General features: G+C 43.4%; 1 protein-coding gene across 8 annotated transcripts in view; it reads right to left on the bottom strand.

Annotated features, from left to right (window-relative positions):
* Positions 1–23,235, bottom strand: part of LOC134348440 (melanophilin-like) — a 202,450-nt gene that overhangs the window by 55,797 nt on the left and 123,418 nt on the right. For 7 of the 8 annotated variants that reach the window (XM_063051815.1, XM_063051817.1, XM_063051813.1 and 4 more), the window contains 2 exons: positions 15,716–15,872; positions 1,758–1,979 (listed from right to left, as the gene is read on the bottom strand). In XM_063051815.1, coding sequence (XP_062907885.1) covers positions 1,758–1,979; positions 15,716–15,825 — 332 coding nt within the window. In that variant the 5' untranslated portion in view covers positions 15,826–15,872. The remainder of the gene's footprint in view (positions 1–1,757; positions 1,980–15,715; positions 15,873–23,235) is intronic. The other variant, XM_063051820.1, reaches the window with a different exon arrangement.

The raw sequence follows: 23,235 nt of genomic DNA, 5'->3' as shown, positions 1-23,235 counted from the left end.
GTGGAGGAGAATTGGTTGGTTCTTTTATCAAGAAAGAAGCGGATAGCTTAGAGGCCTTCTTGATGGAGGATAGAAGTGTATAGGGACTGAACATCCATGGTGAAGGTGAAGCGGTCAGGGCCAGGGAATTGAGCAGATCGAGGGCATGAGAAATGTCGCCGATGTGGGTGTGAAGGGACTGAACCAAAGGGGATAGAATGGAACGAGTTCAGTGAGGTGGGAGCAGGCAGAGACAATGGGTCTACCTGGATAGTCAGGTTTGTCGATCTTGGGTAGGAGGTAGAAGTGAGCAGTGTGGGGTAAGGGAACTATGAGTTTGGTGTCAGTAGATGGGAGTTCTCCAGAGCTGATGAGATCAGTGATGGTGTCAGAGACAGATTTCTGATGGTCCAGAGTTGGGGGTGGTCCTCTTCAAGGGGTGGGGATGAGGAGGTGTCTGAGAGTTGCCACCTGGCCTCAGCAAGGTAGAGCAGTGCTCCACACTATGTTGTGAAGTTTGTTGTCTTTGTGCAGCAGTACAATGCCATACATAATAATGGAAAATACGTGAATTACAGTAAAAAAATATATAGTACTCAGTATATAAAATCGTTAAATTAAATAATACTGCAAAAATAAAAAAATACTGAGTAGTGCTCATGGGCTCAATGTCCATTCAGAAAGTGGATAGCAGAGGGATAGAAGCTGTTCCTGAATGGTTGAGTGTGTGCTTTCAGGCTTTTGTACCTCCTTCCTGATGGGGGGCAATGCATAACCTGGGTAATAGTGGTCCATAATGATGAATGCCACTTTCTTGAGCCATCACTCCTTGAAGATGACCTCAATACTAGAGGTTAATGCTCATGATGCAGCTGTCCAAGCTTACAACTCTCTGCGGTTTATTTCGATCTTGTGCATTGCCCCCCTCCACCCCCACTATACCAGACGGTTATGCAGCCAGTTGGAATGCTCTCCATGTTACATATGTAGAAATTTGTAAGTGCCTATGGTGACATACCAAATCTCCTCAAAATCCTAATGAAATATAGATGCTGTCATGCCTCCTTCGCAGGTGCATCGATATATTGGGTCCAGGATCGATCCTCAGAGATACTGACACCCCGGAACATGAAAATGCTCACTCATTCCATTTCTGATCCTTCTATGAGGACTGGTGTGTGTTCCCTTGGCTTACCCTTTCTGAAGTCCACAATCAGTTCTTTGGTCTTTTACAAAATCTGGCATAAACGTTGATGTAATTAATACAAAAGCAAATTTGATGAACAGACTGCTGGATTGTGAACTCCATGACGTTTGTCTCATGCTTTACCCTTAATTCCTACTCTTACAAAATATCAAACTCAGTTCCCAAACCTCAATCTTACCCCTGATTTTCACCTCACCCTGAAGAGCAGGTCCCAATTCTCCCAATCATTCAATTCCGTGAGGAATAAAAAAAAACCTAGAGCACATAAGCAAGCTTTCATAATAAAAAGATTAACAGATTCTGTATGGGGTTAATATAGAAAAAATACACTACGAGTTAGATCAGCTACAATGTTATTGATTACAGAAGCAGATGTGGGGGGCGGGAAGGGGGTGTGAGTTAATTGGCTACACTTGTTTGTATATGAAAGGTACCTGCATTAAAAAAGGGTATTGCATGGGAGTGCAGAAAACTTGAGGTGACCATGCATTAAGAACAGGGAAACTCTGAACAGGGAGAAAGGTACAAGTGGTTCATGCATAAAGATGACAGGTTTTATGCATTTTCTCACCTGACAATCCGACAGGAATCACACACCCAGCCATATTCTTTTTTGTTGAATTTGCTACACCTTTTGCAGGTGTTGAGAGAACAATCCAGACATCGACGTTTGCCATTCATCAAAAATTGAAATGGTTCCAGGCAGAGAATGCAATGGCCTTCATTAAATTTCACTTGCCTTGTTAGAAACTTCCTTTTAAACCTTTCTTCCTCAATCTTACATTTCAGTTCCCTGGATGATAGGACAGAAGGTAAAAGGACAGGGTGGAGATATAGAGAAAAAGGTGAGTGAGTCAAACCAAAAGAAAAATAGATGCACTTATCAGAAGATCTGACATGGAGTCTGATGCAATGCACAATTCATTCTGCAATCTGATGGTTTTCATAGAAAAGTAAATATTAAACACTGTGTACAATGTTGTTCCCAAACTGAGGGAAAGTAAAATTTGTGTATTTGTAGGACTGATAAGGAATTCGGGTGCAAATTCCTTTAGGATTGCCTGAGCTTGCAACCCAAATTCCCAAGGAATTAGTGTGTAAAGTAACTGTGTAAAAACCCTGTTAAAATGAAGGAAAATCCAGCCTTGCATATGAAAGTGTGATGCATATTCTAAGCAGTTTTTAAAATTTGTAGAACCAGATACCTGCTGTTTCGTAACTCCAAAGCATAAAACTAATTCAGAGGAAACAAGAAGCTGGGAATGTGAGTCAATACTGAGAGTAGATCAATACTCTCTGGCCCGAATAGAGGATCTTTTTCAAAACTTTCTTGGTAGTGTTATGATGTATGCATTACGTACAACCCGTAATGAATTATTTAAACAAATAAAGAAAGCTTAATCAAACAATATACTTAGAATATTACTCAAATATTACTGAAATATTAAATACACAACACTCCTCCCTGTTTAGCTATGAACTCAACAGCGAAAGCATTTCAACTATAGACACAGTATACTTTATAACACAAATACTACACAGACATCCACAGCATAATAAATTTTAAATTGCCCCATTCAGGGATAAAGATTTAATCACTGTGGAGGCTTTCTTACTCCTGAGATAACATTATTCTTGACAAGGGGATTGACTCTGCTTGGCAATTGAGACTTGTGTCTGTGAAACAATTTGTGTTCTGGTCTTTCGCTTGTGGTGTTTATAGGAGTTGACTCAGGAACTGCAGGAAGTGGTTCTGATAGATCTGAACACCTTTCTTCTGGATGTGTGGATCATATTGTGTGAGCAGTGTCTGACGTTATTATTTCCTTTACCTTTTTGAAACCCACCTCGCATGGCTTTGTCCATTGCCATTTCTTCTGTAGTAATGAGTTCAAGGGGTAGAGCACAGTAGCCAGGTTTGGCAGGAACCTGTTATAGCAATTGACAAATCCTAAAAAGGACTACAACTGTGATACGTCCTTTGGTCTTGGGGCATCCAACACTGCTTGAATTTTCTCGGCACACTTTTGAGTAATCCTTGTACATTAGTGGTGTGACCACAGTAAATGATACTAGGTTTAGAGAATTCATACTTGTTGTGTTGTGCTCTGTGACCATAATCTTCTAACCTTTTTAACACTCTCATGAGGTTTTGGAGATATCTCTTGTCATCCCTACCAGTAACAATGATGCCATCCAAGTACAACTGAGTGCCTGGGCAGCCTTACAGCACCTGGTCCATAGTTGTCTGCCAGAGTGCACGTGTAAATGCTACCCCAAAAAATATTTATGATGGGAAACTTTACTTTATTGTCGCCAAACAATTGATACTAGAGTGTACAATCATCACAGCGATATTTCATTCTGCGCTTTGCGCTCCCTGGAGTACAAATAGATTGTAAATATTAAAAATTTAAATTATTTATCATAAATAGAAAGCAGAAAAGGGAAAGTAAGGTAGTGCAAAAAAACTGAGAGGCTGGCCCAGATATTTAGCGGGTACGGCCCAGATCCGGGTCAGGATCTGTTCAGCAGTCTTATCGCAGTTGGAAAAAGGTGTTCTCAAATCTGGCTGTACGAGTCTTTAAGCTCCTGAGCCTTCTCCTGGAGGGAAGAGGGACGAGAAGTGTGTTGGCTGCGTGGGTCGAGTCCTTGATTATCCTGGCAGCACTGCTCCGACAGTGTGTGGTGTAAAGTGAGTCCAAGGACGGAAGATTGGTTTGTGTGACGTGCTTAGTGAGGGTTTTAGGGGACAGGCCAAATTTCTCCAGCTTTCTCAAGAAGTAAAGGCGCTGGTGGGCCTTCTTGGCAGTGAACTCTGCTTGGTTGGACCAAGTCAGGTCATTTGTGATATTGACCCTGAGGAACCTAAAGCTTTTGACCTGTTCCACTTGCGCACCACCGATGTAAATGGGGTCATGCAGTCCACTACTCCTTCTGAAGTCAACAACCAATTCCTTCGTCTTGCTGATGTTGAGGGATAGGTTATTGTCTTCGCACCATGCCACCAGGTTCTTAATTTCCTCTCTGTACTCAAACTCATCATTACCCGAGATACGGCCTACAATTGAGGTGTCATCAGCAAACTTATATATTGAGTTCGATGGAAACTTGGCTACACAATCATGGGTGTACAGTGAGTACAGCAGGGAGCTGAGTACACAGCCTTGTGGGGCACCGGTGCTCAGAGTGATTGTAGAGGACAGCTTGTCCCCTATTTTTACAGCCAGGGTCCTGTCTGTGAGGAAGTTGAAGATCCAGCTGCAGATCTGAGTGCTGAGGCCCAGGTTCCGGAGCTTAGGAATCAGTTTATTCGGAATGATGGTATTAAAGGCAGAGCTGTAGTCAATGAAAAGGAGCCTTACATATGCCTCTTTATTCTCCAGGTGTTCTAAGGAGGAATGTAGGGCCAGAGAGATGGCATTTGTCATTGACCTGTTGCTCTGGTAGGCGAATTGCAAAGCTTCAAGGTTGACCAGTAGGCTGTGGTTGATGTGTGCCATAACCAATCTCTCGAAGCACTTCATAGCAATTGATGTCAGAGCCACAGGTTGATAGTCATTCAAGCATGCCACCTTGCTCTTCTTCGGCACCGGGATTATCATTGCCTTCTTAAAACATGAGGGGATCTTAGACTGAAACAAGGAGCAGTTGAAGATGTCAGCAAACACTCCAGCTAGCTCACTTGCACAGGCCTGGAGAACCCGTCCTGGGACGCCATCTGGGCCCGTCACCTTCCTTGGATTTGTCTTCAGGAAGGCCCTTCTAACGTCCTCCTCGGTGACAATGAACCTCAATGCCACCAGGTCCGGTTCATCCGGAGGGTGAAACACTTTGGACTCTTCTTCCATCTCCATCTGTAGGTAGACTTCAGCTGTCCACATTGCTGAAGTGTTTCACTCCAGAAAGTTTTTCAAAAATATCCTCTATTCTGGGCAGAAGGTATTGATTCAGTACTGAGTTGATGGTGATCTTAAAATCATCACAGAGCCTGACAGACCCATTCTTCCTGGCTACCGGGACCACTGGCTTTGAAAATGGGCTCCACTCAGCCATGGAAAAAATTCCTTCAGCCTCCATGTGATCTAGCTCACTGGCTACTTTATAACGGATTGTATAACAAACTGGACTGGCTTGGATATAGCATTTTCATTTAACACTATTTTTCCCTTGATCTGTTTGAATTTTCCATTGTTATCCTTGAACAAGGCTGTGGCATCATCCTGTACCTTTCTTAATTTGCTTTCAGTTGCCGTTGTTACAGAGAAAGTGGCATGCAGATGATGGATGGATCTCCAACCAATTTGTAGTTGTCTGAACCAATTTTGCCCCCCAATACTGGACCTCCTGTTTTTCCCATATACAAGCCCGATGTAGCTTGTTGGTTGTTGTATTTCACTGTTACAAATGTTATTCCCACAGGAGTTATATTTTCTCCAGTATAAGTTTTTAGTTGGAAATCTATAGGCTTCAGTTTAAAATCTTTGAAAATCTGTTCAAACTCATTTTGTGAAATGACTGAAATAGCTGAGCTGGTATCCAATTCCACTTTAATTAATTTGTCATGCACTTCTAAAACAAGCCATCTTGCTTGTCATACCCACTGACTCTCACAGCTTCCTAGACTATATGTCCTCTCACCATGTTACATGTAAAAATGCCATCCCATTCTCTCAGTTCCTCTGTCTCCTCCACATCTGCCCTCAGGATGAGGTTTTTCATTCTAAAGGAAGGAGATGTCCTCCTTTTTCTTCGAAGAAAGGGGCTTCCCTTTCTATACCATCAAAGATCCCCTCAACGCATTTCTTCCATTTCAGCCACATCTGCCCTCACCCCATCCTTCCGACAGTCCTCCAGGAATAGGGTTCCTCTTATCCTCACCTACCACCTCATCAGCCTCCGAGTCCAGCACATAATTCTCCTTAAATTCTGCCATCTCCAACAGGATCCCACCACAAAGCACAACTTTCCCTCCTCCCCGCTTTCTGCTTTCCACAGGGATCGCTCCCTACTCAACTCCCTTGTCCATTCGTCCCTCCCCACTGATCTCCCTCTTGGCATTTATCCTTGCAAGTGGAACAAGTGCTACGCCTGCCCCTACACCTCCTCCCTCACTACCATTCAGGACCTGAAACAGTCCTTCCAGCTGAGGCAACACTTCACCTGTGAGTCTCTTGGGGTCATAGACTGTATCCGTTGCTCCCAGTGTGGCCTCCTGTATATTGGTGAGACCTGATGTAGATTGGGAGACTGCTTCACTGAGCTCCTAAGCTCCGTCCACCCGAAAAAGTGGGATCTCCCAGTGGTCATCCATTTTAATCCACTTCTCATTCCCATTCCGACATGTCCGTCCATGGCCTCCTCTATTGTTGTGATGAAGCCACACTCAGGTTGGAGGAGCAACACCTTATATTCCGTCTGGGTAGCCTCCAACTTGATGGCATGAACATCAATTTCTTGAACTTCTGGTAATGCCCCCACCTCACCTTCACCATTCCCCATTCCCTTTATCCTCTCTCACCTTATTTTCTTACCTGCCCTTCACCTCTCTCTGGTGCTCCTCCCTTTTCTTTTCTTCCATGGCCTTCTGTCCTCTCCTATTAGATTCCCCCTTCTCCAGCACCGTCTCTCTCACCAATCAACTTCCCAGCTCTTTACTTCACCCCTCCCCTTTCCCGGTTTTACCTATCATCCTGTGTTGCTTCCTCCCCTCCCTCCATCTTTTAACTCTACCATTCATCTTTTTGTTATCCAGTCCTGATGAAGGGTCTCGGCCCAAAACATCGACTGTTTATTCTTTTCCAGAGATACTGCCTGGCCTGCTGAGTTCCTTTAGCATTTTGTGTGTGTTGCTAGGATTTCCAGCATCTGCAGATTTTCTCTTCTTTTTGCTTGACTGTTCTTAATTCTCACATTGTAAATCTCAAGGCTATCTCGTCCTGCATCACTCTCACATTACCAAGTTTCTTATTGACAGTGTGCAGATTAGTGCTCTTTTTGAAATTGCATCTTGACTCTTTAACTTTTTGTCTTCTCTGTGCAGTCCTCTTATTTTTGTCTGCTTGACGTGCTCTTTTTATGTTTTACTTTGATGCATTTTCTGCAAACTCTGGCTTTAAAACTGCTGTGGTCTGGTGTAAGTGAGCCCCTGCCTCAACTGTAACACTATTTGTTCGGCCGGGCCAGCTTCTGTTTAGACGTTGCAATTTTGTTCACGCTCACTTTGATTCCTGGCTGTAAATCAATTGCATCTTTGTCTACTGTTTCCATTGACACAGCCATGTAGGCTATTATAAAAATAGATATGACTGATCAGTCCTCTATGCACAAAACAGTTAAACAAAAGGCATGTTTGACTTACAAAATATATTTATACAGATATATTGGAGTAAAGATTACAAATAGGGAATTGGAAGTAGGTGCTTGTGCTTTGGCTATCTTCTACTATGGAAAAAAAAATCAAGTCCTAATATCATTATGAGATGGGAACATAATCTGATCATAACTAATAATAATAAAGGCACCCGCTAGTCTTGCGAGACCATGGATCTGCGCCTGGAAAGTCTTCACTCTCCAGGGCGCAGGCCTGGGCAAGGTTGTATGGAAGACTGGCAGTTGCCCATGCCGCAAGTCTCCCCTTTCCACGACACCGGTGTTATCCAAGGGAAGGGCATTATGACCCATACAGCTTGGCACCGGTGTCGTCGCAGAGCACTCATCATAACTAGGATCAGTTAGAAATACATAATAGGAACATGTTTTCTGCAGCATGAAAAACCTGCTTGGAGGGGAATCAACACAATGCACCAATTTCTTCAGCAGAATCCTTAAAGTATTTTACTTTTACATACAGCCACAGCCTATTGGGTCTTGCCCACATTTACACAGAGAGCTTCAATGCATTTCCTTAGTGATTTATTAGCCCCATTTATAACTGTCTCATTCACACTTCTGCCTAGTGGTAAATTCACTCCACAAGTAGGAACTTACATGTTTTTCTGCCAATTTCTTTCAGAATATCAAAAAAAAATATAATCACCTCAAAGACTTCTCTTTGCCAAAGAAATGACATTTTAATTCCATCTTAATATCTGGACTCATTAGTATTGACTTTGTATCTGCTTTCTATGCCTCTTTTTAAAAATATGAATCCTGAAATTAGATTTCAAGAGATTTTACTTTCTGCCATATTCACCATATGGATGCTTTGGCTGTCACTTGCCTGCTGTCAAATGCACATACAAAATCAGTTGTCACAGCCGTAAAGGCAAAGTGACTACTTTCTGTGATGTCTTCATCTTCTCATATTTGAGATGTTAGTGTTCTATGAGGACTCCATCTCTCTGATCCACTAACATTCGTAACAGTGGTTAAGGTCATCTTTCTGGGAGTGGACTGTTACTAAAAAGCAGTTCCTTTCTAGTAAAATAATATGCCAAGATGATTAAATCTTTGTGAATGATTATTTTTCCTTATCCTGTCTGTGGCTAATGTTTTATGCTAGAAAGCCCACTAAATGATAATCAGGACAGGCAGTCTGGTTGATTTTGCACATCCTTATCCCATTAAATGGCAACTCCTTTTACCATGGTTACCGACTAGGACCCATCTAATCCAACATACATCAAAGTTGCTGGTGAACGCAGCAGGCCAGGCAGCATCTATAGGAAGAGGCGCAGTCGACGTTTCAGGCCGAGACCTTTCGTCAGGACTAACTGAAGGAAGAGTGAGTAAGGGATTTGAAAGTTGGAGGGGGAGGGGGAGATCCAAAATGATAGGAGAAGACAGGAGGGGGAGGGATGGAGCCGAGAGCTGGACAGGTGATAGGCAAAAGGGGATACAAGAGGATCATGGGACAGGAGGTCCGGGAAGAAAGACGGGGGGGGGGGGTGACCCAGAGGATGGGCAAGAGGTATATTCAGAGGGACAGAGGGAGAAAAAGGAGAGTGAGAGAAAGAATGTGTGCATTAAAAAGAGTAACAGAAGGGGTACGAGGGGGAGGTGGGGCCTAGCGGAAGTTAGAGAAGTCAATGTTCATGCCATCAGGTTGGAGGCTACCCAGACGGAATATAAGGTGTTGTTCCTCCAACCTGAGTGTGGCTTCATCTTTACAGTAGAGGAGGCCGTGGATAGACATGTCAGAATGGGAATGGGATGTGGAATTAAAATGTGTGGCCACTGGGAGATCCTGCTTTCTCTGGCGGACAGAGCATAGATGTTCAGCAAAGCGGTCTCCCAGTCTGCGTCGGGTCTCACCAATATATAAAAGGCCACATCGGGAGCACCGGACGCAGTATATCACCCCAGTCGACTCACAGGTGAAGTGATGCCTCACCTGGAAGGACTGTTTGGGGCCCTGAATGGTGGTAAGGGAGGAAGTATAAGGGCATGTGTAGCACTTGTTCCACTTACACGGATAAGTGCCAGGAGGGAGATCAGTGGGGAGGGATGGGGGGGACGAATGGACAAGGGAGTTGTGTAGGGAACGATCCCTGCGGAATGCTTCTCCTATCATTTTGCATCTCCCCCTCCCCCTCCAGCTTTCAAATCCCTTACTCACTCTTCCTTCAGTTAGTCCTGACGAAGGGTCTCGGCCTGAAACGTCGACTGCGCCTCTTTCTATAGATGCTGCCTGGCCTGCTGCGTTCACCAGCAACTTTGATGTATGTTGCTTGAATTTCCAGCATCTGCAGAATTCCTGTTGTTTACCCATCTAATCCATATGGTACGACTGTATTTAAGTGCCATGTATAGATTATTAAAGAAAATTAGAGAATTTGGTAATGGGAACAATTCATTGGCACAACTTGCGAGTTGGCTAATGGAATGAAAACACACTATGGGAACAATGTGCTTGCATTGGAGGAGGTGCACAGGAGATTCACTGGGATGTTGCCTAGTCATCTCCTCCACAATCACCATCAGCATAGGTGCACCACAAGGCTGTGTGCTTAGACTACTGCTCTACTCACTTTTTTCTTATGACTGTGAGGCTAAGTACAGCTCCAATGCCATATTTAAGTTTGCTGATGACACCACTGTTGTTGGCTGAATCAAAGGTGGGGATGAATCAGCACGTAGGAGGGAGATTGAAAATCTGGTTGGATGGTGCCATTCCACAAACTCTCACTCAACGTCAGCAAAACCAAAGAGCTGATTATTGACTTCAGAAGGAAGAAGTTGGGGTACATGAGCCAGTGCTCATTAGGGGATCAGAGGTGGAGTGTGCAAGTAACTTGAAGTTCATGGGCATAATCACATCAAAAAACAAAAGAGCTGATAGTGGATTACAGGAGGAATGGAGACAGGCTCGCCCCGATCAACACCAATGCGACTGCAGTTGAGAGGGTGAGTAGTTTGAAGTTCCTCGGTATACAAATGACTAATAATCTCACCTGGCCTGTGCACACTGGCCGCGTGGCAAAAAAAGCACGACAGCATCTCTTCCACCTCAGGCGACTGAAGAAGTTCAGCATGAGCCCCCAAATCCTCAAGAGCTTCTACAGGGGCACCATTGAGAGCATCCTGACTGGCTGTATCACCACCTGGTACAGGAACTGCTCCAACCTTGATCGCTGGGCACTGCAGAGAGTGGTGCGGACAGCCCAGTGCATCTGTGGATGTGAACTTCCCTCCACTGAGGACATTTACAGCAGCAGGTAAGTAAAAAAAGGCCTGGAAGATCAACAGGGACACTAGCCACTCCAACCATAAACTGTTTCAGTGCTTCCGTCTGGTAAATGGTACTAAAGCATTAAAGTCAGGACCAACAGGCTATGGGACAGCTTCTTTCTATAAGTAATTAGACTTCTAATTTCACATGTTTGTACATTAAGACGGAGTCATAAAGCAAAGAATTTAACTCCCTCACATTTTGGGACGGATGTAAGATTTCAATAAATTCAAATTCAAATCATAATAAATCGGGGGATCTGTCCTGGGACCAGCATGTAAATGCCATTTCAAAGAAAGCCCTCTACTTTCTTAGAAGTTTGCGCATTTTTGGCATGTCATCTCTAAATGCACAGTGGAGAGTATACTGACTCTTTGCAGCACGGCCTGGTATGGAACCATTAACGCTCAAGAATGGAAAAGCCTACAAAACATGGTGGATATAGCCCATGTCAACACAGGAAAAGCTCTCCTCACTAATAAGCATATCTAGAAACAGCACTGCCACAAGAAAGCAGCATCCATCAGCCTCCACATCCGTGCCAGGCTCTCTTCTTGCTGCTGCCATCAGGAAGGAATTGCATGAGCCTTAGATCCCATATCATCAAGTTCAGGAACAGTTATTACCCTTCAACCATCAGGCTCCTAAAGTAGAGTGGGCAACTTCTCTCACCACAGCACAGAACTGAACTCTGACCATAACCCATGGACTCACATTCAATGAATCGACAACTGATGCTCTCAGTATTATTTATTTATTATTTCTTTCTTTGTATTTGCACATTGGCTGCTCGTCAGTTTTTTTGTGGGTAGTTTTTCACTGATTCCATTGTATTTCTTTGTTCTACTGTGAATGATTGCAAGAAAATGTTTCTCAGGGTAGTATTTGGTGACATATATATGTGCTTTGACAATAAATCTACTGTGAATTTTGAACTGTGAAGTTTATGAGAGACTCAATAGCTGTGTTTGATTTTCTTGGATCGAAGGAGGCTTATTCAAAATTGTGGGAGACATTGACAGGTAGATAATAATAAACAATTTCCCATGGCAGAGGCATCTGAGACCAGAACACAATGGCTTAAAGGCAGAAGCAAGAGAATTGGAGGGGTTTGAGAAAGGAATTTTTCACCCAGAGGGTGATTGCAATCTGGAACAAAATGTCTGAGGTGGAGGTGGAGGCAGGCACTCTCATAACATTTAAGAAGTATCTGGACAAGCACTTGAAGTGTCAAGCATTGTAAGATATGGACCAACTGCTAGTAAATGGGTTTAGTGCAGACAAGTACTGATGATCTGCATGGTTGTAGTGGTTGAATGGCCTGACACACAGTAGTTACAGCTTCTCAACCCTTTTTGTTTGCAATTAATTCTTTGACTTGGATGCTGGGACCAAATGTCATATATCGAAGACATCTTCAACCTCCTTAGATTTGCGCCTACCCAGAACTCTTCTACACTTAATAGAGATGTCACTTTACCTCTTAATAATGATCTAGTCCATATAAACAAAGAAAAAATATCTAAATCTGGTCAAGATGGCGCCTGCATACAATGCTCCTTTTGTCGACATCTTCTGGCTAGACCATGAAACCTTCTATAACATTTCTTTTATGACTTCTATATTTGTTTTTCATCTTGAATGTGATTCTGGAACTGTTGGAGCCTGTGATTTGCAGTTTGGAGATTGTTTGGGTGTTTCAGCGCTCTGCAGTCTCTGAGAGGTTTCTGGGAGGCAGAGGCAGCGTGAGCGAATCTCATGGTGGGCAGGCTGAGGGGTGGCTCGCAAGCTAATGTTCGACTCTATTTCACTGATTAAAGCTTCCAATGTGCGGCACTTAAAGTGTCAAGGGAGATTGAGACATCAAGGCGAGTGCGGGCGGAGACCGCCGGCTACCTGTCTTTTGATCGCTCTGTATGGGAGAGGGGAGAGTCTGCTGCTGTGCCCAGAAGTGTCGCCCAGGTTTTCTGCCCAGGGTGAGGACTTGGACTATAGACGTTTTTCAGTCTTATAGTTTTTTTGTATTCTGTGTTTTTCGCCCAATCTTTCTTGTTTTTTGTGTGGGGGGTGGGATTTGGGGTCGCTATGCTTATTCCATTTTGTTTGTTTTTTTTTTGGTGCAGGTGGAGGGAATTGGGGGTTGATGTGCCTGTTCTGTTTTTGTTTGTTTTTATTTTGTGCGGGGAAGTGGGATTTGGGGGTCGATGATCCTGCAGCCTTTCTTTTCTTTCTTGGTATTATGGATAGAAAAGAAGAATTTCAGAGTTGTATACTTTGATAATAAATGAACCTTTGAACCTTTCAATCTAAGTTCTCTGGCATATGAAGAACTATTTTAAATTCTTGATGAAAGTGAAAAGAAACTACTTTTACCTCTACTAATGCAGGTGGATAGGGAATGTGTGTGCACCATATTTAATAATTATAATTATATAGTTTGAGACTGGCTCTGAATGTCTTTTCCATTATTGTTCTATCAAATATATATATTTCATAGGTAACACTGATAGAGCCTTTTTGAACTAGACAAGCATTTAGGAGAAGTCGATTTAGATTCCTAGTATTAGGTTTGAATACCTGGAAAGTGATTTATACATTAGTGGGGCACAACAATGGAGGTTTCTTGTCGGTCACCCGTTCAGTTTTCCACTAATCTTAGTTTCATTAACTAATTGAAGGTATGTTTGAGTCAAATTCTGCATTCCTGTCTGTTTTACAACCCCACCCATACCTAATCCACTGGACACTCCTTGACATACATGCAAGAGCACTATAACTGATTCAAGGTAACAGAAGTTGCTGCTTAATGAATTATCTAAATGTCCCATCATCTGGTAGTAGCAATCAAATTTTTGCAGATATTAATTTTCTGCTAAAACAAAACAATATCTGAGAGTTTGTCAGCAGGCAAATTGTTTCTAAAGAAGTATCCAGAGATCTTCAAATTTAAGGAATATTAAAACATTCCTCTGATGCATTTTAACAACTCACGCCTATCCCAAATACACAATGAAGCATTTTTATTTGCTCAATGGGTGGTTTTGATTCCTGTACATTCAACGCTAGTGATAAAAGATTTAGTAAACAGTGTGTCGCCTTGCTTATTAACTCATTCCTTTGTCCACAGTACATTGATCCATATAGGCTTTAAATGCTAAAACAAACAGATTTGATCTTAAGCAACACACAAATGTGCAGAAGGAACTCAGCAGACCAGGCAGCATCTATGGACAGTCAGCATTCTGGGTCAAGGCACTCACCTGGTCAGCCTTCTGGGTCAAGGCACTCACCTGGTCAGCGTTCTGGGACAAGGCACTCACCTGGACTGAATGATAGAGGGAAGATAACCAGTATAAAAAAAGTGGAAAGGTGAAGGGCATGCCGATAGGTGACAGGTGAATGAGGTGAAAGGAGCTGTGGTGTTAGGCAGTTAGGGGAGTGGAGAGTGGAAGTAGCAGCAGAGGATGGGAAGTGATCAGTGAAAATGACAAAAGGCTGAAGCCGAGGATTTTGGGTCCATTTTTAGAATGATAGATCACCACTTACCCATTCACATGCAGGATAATATTGGGTAGCACAACACCACCAAAGGGTTGCATTCATATGGCACTTTTAACCAATTGAAAAACCTCAGGAGTAATTGTAAACTTTTGACACCTCGCTACTCAAGGCTATGATGGCCCCAGTCTTCTGTCTAAGAACTGATACAATGGACGTGACCATTTATTTGGATGGCAGATTGGCCCTCTCAGGCACAGACATTTCACTTAACCTTGCCTGTTTCAGGACTCGAATCAGTGAACCCCTCATGAGACCCAATGGGAAAAGCATACTTACCAGACTTTGCAGCACAGTTTGAGAAATCTGCCCATTGGATTGTGCTGTTACACCAGGCAATTCCACCAGGCTGATTCAAACAAGTTAGCTCCTTTTTTAAAAATTTAATGTAATTCAACTACTTTAAAACATTTCATTTTTAAGCAGAAGAGAGGAATTCTTTACGTTGTGGTCACTACCTGCTAGCTTTAAAAGCTATTGTTGGAATGGAACTGGCAGCCAGCCTCCCAGTTGGCTGTCCCACTGTAAGAGGAGCTTTCCCAAGGGTAGGGAAGGGGAGGTCAAGGGAATGTCCCCCATTAGAATGGAATATACAGCATAAGAAAAAAAGAACAATGTTTCAGACAGTTGCAAGCCATTCCCTTGCCCATTATTATGCTGTGAGACATAGAGAGAAGATCATGAAAAGATGCAAACAAAATGTGGAAGCATATAGCATAGGAAAAGAAAAATAGATTTGCCATTGATCAATACTAATCTGTCCAACATCTGCTCAATTTTTTTTGCCCATTAGTAAACAACTTGATTCTTGGGAAAAAAATCATTTTCATAACATAAAACTCACAGAAAATTTGCGGCCCTGTGGGAAAAGAGCTTAGGAATGGAAGTTACATCCACAAAATGTACTGTAGTTAACCTGTCCCGATTACTCCAATGGTACTACCAAGGAGCACAAGGGCAGAATGCACATGGGACCAACAATGTATGCAGGTTCTCCTCAAACTCACTCACATTCTACCCTGACTTACACATCATTGACTTTCATTGCTGGAACAAAAGGACCACTTTGATTCCAGAAGGTAAGTAACCAACACCTTCTCCAAGGCAAATATGGATTTTAGTAAAAAAAAACTCATCCAAAAAGTGAATAGTAATAATAATAAAGAAAGCTTCATGGATCCTGATATAAGAAGTAATCAAAGCTAATTTGCTCTTGGCAAATTTTGTTACAGTATGTGATATGGCCCATCATCTTGGTCAATCTTCCCTACTAAGGTGGAAAACTTGCATCTGCTTACCCAAGCCGTTCATCTTCTTTCTTCCGCAGATTCATATCTCGCTGAACAACATGTAAGACATGTTGGAGTTCCTCTTCTGTTAACTGTGAAAGATCCAGCTTCCTGGCCATACTTGGTAAAGTCTCTTTATTATTCACCAGGGAACCAATGAAGAAATCTGCATGAACACACATTTCAAATCATTTCATGATAGCAGCAATACATGTTCTGGGTTATGCATTTTAAATCACATAATAGATAAATATCTATGGGATCTGGACAAAAATGTTTCAGTCCACCAGCCTGGTTCTACCCTTTTCAGTACATTCTTTGAACTTGTCCCTCTTCAAAAATGCATTCAATTTTGCTGAAGGGTCTCACACCTGAAATGTTAGGACTTCCTCTCTTTCCTCAAAGACTGCCTGACCTGCTGGGTGTTTGCAGCATTTTTTGCTTTAAAAGGCACCTGAATTAACTTACATCAGAAGAGTAATAACATCTGGATGAAAATTGAGATCTTAATCCTAAATACTGCCTTTGAAACTAGTGACGCAATATTTGAGCTATTCGTCAGGATTTGGGATCAGTCTGGAACCGTATTCTCAACGCTGTTTATTGGTCTAAAATTTTAAATTGGATCACGCTGAAGTATTGCAAATGGGATGTTCTTAAAGATCTGAAGACATAAAATACATCAAATCCCTGTATGGCCTTCTCTTTAAATTTGATCATAATCTAAATGACATGTAAGCAAAACCAACTTTGAAACATGCCTTTGAACTTCCCAAGGCCAAAAATATTAATAGATGAATAAATTTAATATTAATAACATTACCAGACGTTGGACTGAGGTGACTAAATGAGTTTTAGGATTCCCTGTAAATCAAGGCTATGTGTTGCTGAGAGAGCAGAGGCCATAAGTTTACTTTTAATGAATATAGGACCTGGCAGTGAACTTCACCCAGTGTGAAGATATGATGGAAATGATTAAACAGTGAGTTTTGGAGAATGACATCTGGTTATCTGATCTGAGCTAAAGGCAGGCAGGGTCAGTGGAGGGAGGTATAGGGACAGCACTGGTGGCTGGGGTGGCAGGGAGGGTGAAATGCATTTTTTTTGTTGGAGTGTTCAGATAAAAAAGGGATGAATTTGATTGAATTAGTTTCCTTGGTTTGGAGTGGTCAAAAATATTTTGATCCCTGGGTATTCTGTCAACTACCATTTTGTGTAGCTATAAGGGGTACCTTAAACTAATAATAAAATGTTTCAAATGCATAAGGTTTTTCAGTCATGTCTGTTTCCCTGGATAGGGGAGCTTAAAGCTTGAAGGCATAGTTTTAACGTGAGATGGAAAACATTTAAAAGGGACCTAAAAGGTAAAGTTTCCCCATAAAGGCTGGTGGGTACACAGAACTAGCTGCCTGACACAATGATAGAGACAAGTACAAATACAATGTTTAAAAGACATTTAGACAGATACGTGGAAAGGAAAGGTTTGGAGGGATATGAGCCAAATGCAGGCAGATGGAACTAGTTCAGGAAGGCACCTTGGACAGCATGAATGAGTTGGGCAGAAGGGCCTGTTTCCATGCTGAATAGCTCTATGACTCTAACATGAACTGTAGCACCTACAGTGGGTAATTAAAGGCAGAATCCTGTCTAGGAGATGGTAGAAAGCAAAGTTGAAATATCCAAAGAGCCACATTGCTGAAGAAGGAACATTTGTAACAGAATCCTAGACAACTGACATAAGGATGCCATTCAAGGGTTAGCTCAAGGTGTGAAAGAATAAATATAGATTTTGTTTTGGTTTCTGATTTCTACCATCTACACTTTTTTTCTCCAAAACGGTATTGTTTAATCTAAATTTGAAGAGCTGGGGCAACAAAAAAAAATCCACTGGAAGAATTCAGAAAATTGAGAATACATGTGTGGGGAAAGGAACTGTTGACATTTTGGATCAAAACCCTGCATCTGGACTGAGAGTGGAGAGGCAAGATGGCAAGTACAGGACTGGGATATGATGGCTTAGAAAATTATTAATAAGACAAAAGAGAAAAAGTAGTTAAAATATGTAGTTGGAGAAAGAGAGATAATGTCAACAAGATGCAGCAGCTGGGAAGGGGACCCATGCCACAGTGACTTGGAGGATGAGCCTCAAAGGATCCGGGGATTTTGGGGAACAGATTATGACTATCATCTTTATTCAACATTGCTTTGTTATACTGGATGGATTCTCCTCTGTGAGTCTGTTGTGCTTATCCCAATATTCTTCAATCCAGTCCGCTCTGGTCACAAACAAGTCTCTTGAGTTAGTTTCAATTAAATCTTTAAAGTAAAAGCATCTCTTAGAAACTCTAACACAAATAGTAAAGGAATAAATAGAAAAAGAGGAACCAGTGATATAACAGATGCCAGCACCCAAAGCACTATATACTTATAACACTTGTGCAAAAGTTTAGAATCAGAATCAGATTTAATATCACCGGCATATGTCGTGAAATTCATTAATTTTATGGCAGCAGTACATAGTAAATAAATATAGAGAAAAAGCTGAGTTACAGTAAGCATATATATGTCTAATAAGTAGTTCAGTTGAAATAAGTAGTGCAGAGAAAAAACAGAAATAAAAAAGTAGTGAGGTAGTGTCACACATAAAATGCTGGAGGATCTCAGCAAGCCGGGCAGAAAAGAGTACAGTCGACACTTCAGGCTGAGACCCTTCATCAGGACTGGGAAGAAAAGATGAGGCGTCAGAGTAAGAAGGTGCTGGGGTGAGGGAGGTCGGAGGAAGAACCACAAGGTGATAGGTGAAACCGGGAGGGGGCGGGTGAGGTAAAGAGCTGGGAAATTGATCGGTGAGAGACATACAGGGCTTGAGATGGAGGAATCTGATTAGGAGAGTACAGAAAGCCATGGTAGGAAGAAACAACAGACTCACAGAGGAGCACCAGAGGGAGGTGAGAGGGAAATGGGAATGGGGAATAGCGAAGGGGGGGGCATTACTGGAAGTTTGAGAAACTGATGTTCTTGCCATCAGGCTGAAGGCTACCCAGACAGAATATAAGGTATTACTTTTCCAAACTGAGTGTGGTCTCATCATGACAGTAGAGGAGGCAATGAACTGACATGTTGGAATGGGAATGGGAAGTGGAATTAAAATGGGTAGCCACCGGGAGATCCTGATTTTTCTGGTGGACGGAGTGCAGGTGCTCAGCGAAGCAGTTTCCTAATCTGTGTTGGGTCTCACCAATATACAGGAGGCCATACTGGGAGCACTGGATACAATAGGTTACCCCAACAGACCCACAGCAGGAAGTGGGGAGGAGGGAAAGATGTGCCTGGTAGTGGGATCCCTTGTCCATTTGTCCCTCCCCACTGATCTCCCTCCTGGCACTTATCCTTGCAAGCAGAACAAGTGCTACAACTGCCTCTATACCTCCTCCCTCGCTACCATTCGGGGCCCTAAACAGTCCTTCCAGGTAAGGTGATGCTTCACCTGTGAGTCATTTGGGGTCATCTAACGTATCTGGTATATACAGGTGTGGCCAGCTGTATATCGGTGAAACCCAATGCAGATTGGGAGACTGCTTTGCTGGGCCCTATGCTCTGTCCACCTGAAAAAGAGGGATCTTCCAGTGGCCACCATTTTAATTCCACTTCCCATTCCCATTCTGACATGTCAGTCATTGGCCTCCTCCACTGTCATGATGAGGCCATGCTCAAGATGGAGGAGCAACACCTTATATTCCATCTGGGTAGCTTCCGACCTGATGGCATGAACATCCATTTCTTGAACTTCAGGTAATGGCCCCCACCCCCCTTCACCATTCCCATTTTCCTCTCTCACCTCCGTCTGGTGCTCCTCCTCCTTTTCTTTCTACCATGGCCTTCTGTCCTCTCCTATCAGCTTCCCCCTTCTGCAGCCCTGTATCTCTCTCACCAATCAACTTCCCAGCTCTTTATTTCACCCCTCCCCCATCTCGGTTTCACCTATCACCTTGTGGTTCTTCCTCCCCACATCCCACTTTCTTACTCTGAATCCTCATTTTTTTTTCTCATCCTGATGGAGGCTCTCGGCCTGAAACATCGACTGTACTCTTTTCCATAGATGCCGCCTGAGTTCGTCCAACATTTTGCGTGTGTTGCTTGGATTTCCAGCATCTGCAGATTTTCTCTTGTTAGTGAGATACTATTCATGGTTTCAATGTCCATTTAGAAATCAAATGGCAGAAGGGAATAAGTTATTCCTGAATCACTGAGTGTGTGCCTTTAGGCTTATGTACCTCCTTCCCGATAGTAATTATAAGAAGAAGGTATGTTCTGGGTGGTGGGGGACCTTAATGATCGATGCCGCCTTCCTCAAGTACCGCTCCTTGAAGATGTCTTGGATATCATGGAGGCTAGTACTCATGATGGAGCTGACTAATTTTACAAGTTTCGGCAACTTACCTCAATTCTGTGCAGTAGCACCCCCCCAACCCCATACCAGACTGTGATGCAACCAGTCAGAATGCTCTCTGTGGTACATTTGTAGAAGTTTTCAACTATTTTAGTTGACAACCAAATCTCTTTAAACACCTAATGAGATATAGCTGTTGTCTTGCCTTCTTTATGTCTGCATCAACATGTTGTGTCCAGGTTAGGTCCTCAGAGATATTGACACCCAGAAACTTGAAATTACTCACTCTCTCAACTTCCGATCCTTCTATGAGGATTGGTTTGTGTTCCCTCGTCTTAACTCTTCCTGAAGACCACATTCAGCGCTTTGGTCTTGCTGACATTAAGTGCAAAGTTGTTACTGCGACACCACTCAACTAACTAATATATCTCACTCTTGTACGTCCTTTCTTCACCAACAATAATTGTATCACCGACAAATTTATAGATGGCATTTGAGCTGAGCTATTTATTTGACATTTGAGAAATATTTCAAAAAAATATTCACCACAATATGTCCCCATACACACGAATGTGCACAGACACACTCAGCCATAGGGTTGTGGGGAAGGAATTATGGTGTGGGTGGGGGCAGGGGGGGTGGAATAGGTCTCTCTAGCTGTGAAGTTTCTCTGTCAGTGTGGCTAGCCCCTTGAACTGGATGGGTGTAAGTCCACACTGCCACAGGCAACCAGTGACTGCTGGCCTGCGGGATCACTGCTTGCTGTGCTCTCAGCCTCACAGGAGGGGGCAATGCAGGGCCATTCCCAGCTCAAGTCATCCACTCCACCAACAGAATGTCTTTCACAGCTGGGGAGGCCCTGTTCCCCTGGCAAGCTGACTGTCAAAGCATTCATTGTCTGGATGTCCTGTCGTTGACTTCCACAAACATTCAAAATTGCCTGTAACTGCAAGATAATAAGACCATAGACATAGAAACAGAATTAGCCCACTCAGCTGATCGAGTCTGCTCTGCCATTCCATCATGGCTGATTTATTCTCCCCCTCATCCCCATTTTCCTGCCTTCTCCCCGTAACCTTTAAAGCCCTGACTAATCAAGAACCTGTCAAACTATGCTTTAAATACTGTGACTCCAATACCTGAGACTCCAGACTCAGCACCCCAAAATGTTCATTGCAGTATTGGGAGTCTTCAACCATGTTTCACCCTCAACAACCCCACCCACCTTTGGTCAGTTTGTCAAGTGTCAACCAAGTGAAAACAAAACATTGGATCTCTTGTATACCAATGTTGAAGATGCATCCAGCTCCACAGCTCTCTCCGATCAGATCACAACCTGGTTCACCTCATGCCCTTGTATAAGGCCAAAGCACGGCATCAGCTGGTTACCACCAAGATAGTAAAGAAATGGTGTCCAGAGGCCATCAAGGCCTTTAAGGGCTGCTTTGAGGTTACTGACTGGAATGTGCTTTGTGAACCAAATGGGGAGGACATGAATGGATTTACTGATTGCACCACTGGCTACATCAACTTCGGTGTGGACACTGTAATACCATCAAGGATTGTTTGCTGCTTCCCTAACCACAAACCATGGGTCACCAGTGATCTAAAGGCTCTTCTCAACAACGAAAAGACAGCCTTTAGATCAGGAGACAGGGAGGAATTGAAACATGTGCAGAGGGAGCTAAAGGAGAAGATCAGGGTGGCTAAAGAGGAACACAGGGGAGAGCTGGAGAACAAGCTTGGGCAGAGTCGCACATGGGAGGTGTGGACAGGCATGAGGAACATCAGTGGCTTCAATCAGCCTAGCTGTAGAGCCTCTGAATGCAGCTGTGAATGGCCTAATGAGTTAAACCAATTCTTCAATAGGTTTGACAACCGCCCTCCTGTTCACACCCCCCTCAGCACACCAGTCTAGGTGCCGAGGCACCTAATGCTCCCTCAGCATAAACACCTCTCCTCCTCCCTCTTCTACTTCAACACATGGATGAACAACACAGAACCACTGTCTACTTCCTCTCCAACCACACCTCCACATAGCAACTATCATCCTGATCTTCACCTCCCCCAGTCCCTACCTTCCACCAACCCCTCCGTCATCATGGACTCAGCTTCACTACTGAGCAGGTGAGATGATCTCTGAGGAAACTCCGACATGGCAAAGCATTGGGACTGGATGGTGTGAACGTCAAGGTCCTGAAGCAGCTTTGTGAAATTCTCCAGTGCATTTTCAATCTGAGTCTCAGCCTTAAAAGGATCCCAGCTGTATAGAAAACATCATGTGAGGTTCTAGTACCCAAGAAGGGCCAACCAAAAGTCCTGAATGACTACCATTCAGTGGCCGTGACCTCGACCTCACACATCATGAAGACCTGACAGAGGCTGGTCCTCGCTCACCTCTGACTCCTGACCAGATCAGCCTTTGATCCCCTGCAGTTTGCCTACCAGGAACGTATTTGAGTTGACAATGCTGCCATCTACCAGCTGAACAGAGCCTAGTCCATTCAATGCAGGATGGCACTTCCAATGTATTCTGGATAACCTGACTGGCAGACCACAGTTTGTGTGGCTTCAGAGCTATGTGTCAAACTTGGCTCTAAGCTGCACTGAGGCCCCACAGGGGACTGTATTGGTTCCCTTCCTGTTTACTCTGTATACTTCGGATTTTAGGTACAGTACTGAGTCATGCCATCTGCAGAAATTCTCTGATAACAGCAATAGTTGGGTGTATAAAGGGAGGACAGAAAGATGAATACAGGATCCTGGTGGAGGACTTTGTCAAATGGTGCAAGCTGAATCATCTGCAGCTCAACATCAGTAAGGACAAAGGAGATGGTGATGGACGCTAGGATGACTCAGCCTGCACCGCTCTGTGTTACTGTTGATGGTGAGGACGTGGATGTGGTGAGGACCTACAAGTACCTGACGGTGCACTGGATAACAGATTTGGGTGGAGCACCAACACAGAGGCTGTGTACAAGAAGAGGCAGAATCGCCTCTACTTCCTGAGGAGACTGAGGTCCTTTGGAGTATGCAGGCCTCTCCCTCACACGTTTGTTGTCATCAGTGCTATCTTCTATGCGGTGGTGTGTTGGGACAATTAACTGATGAAAAAGGCTGGCTCTATTCTAGGAATCAA

This window comes from Mobula hypostoma, chromosome 6 (genome assembly GCF_963921235.1).
Source record: "Mobula hypostoma chromosome 6, sMobHyp1.1, whole genome shotgun sequence".
Lineage (NCBI taxonomy): Eukaryota > Metazoa > Chordata > Chondrichthyes > Myliobatiformes > Myliobatidae > Mobula > Mobula hypostoma.
This window is presented reverse-complemented; position numbering and strand designations above follow the sequence as displayed.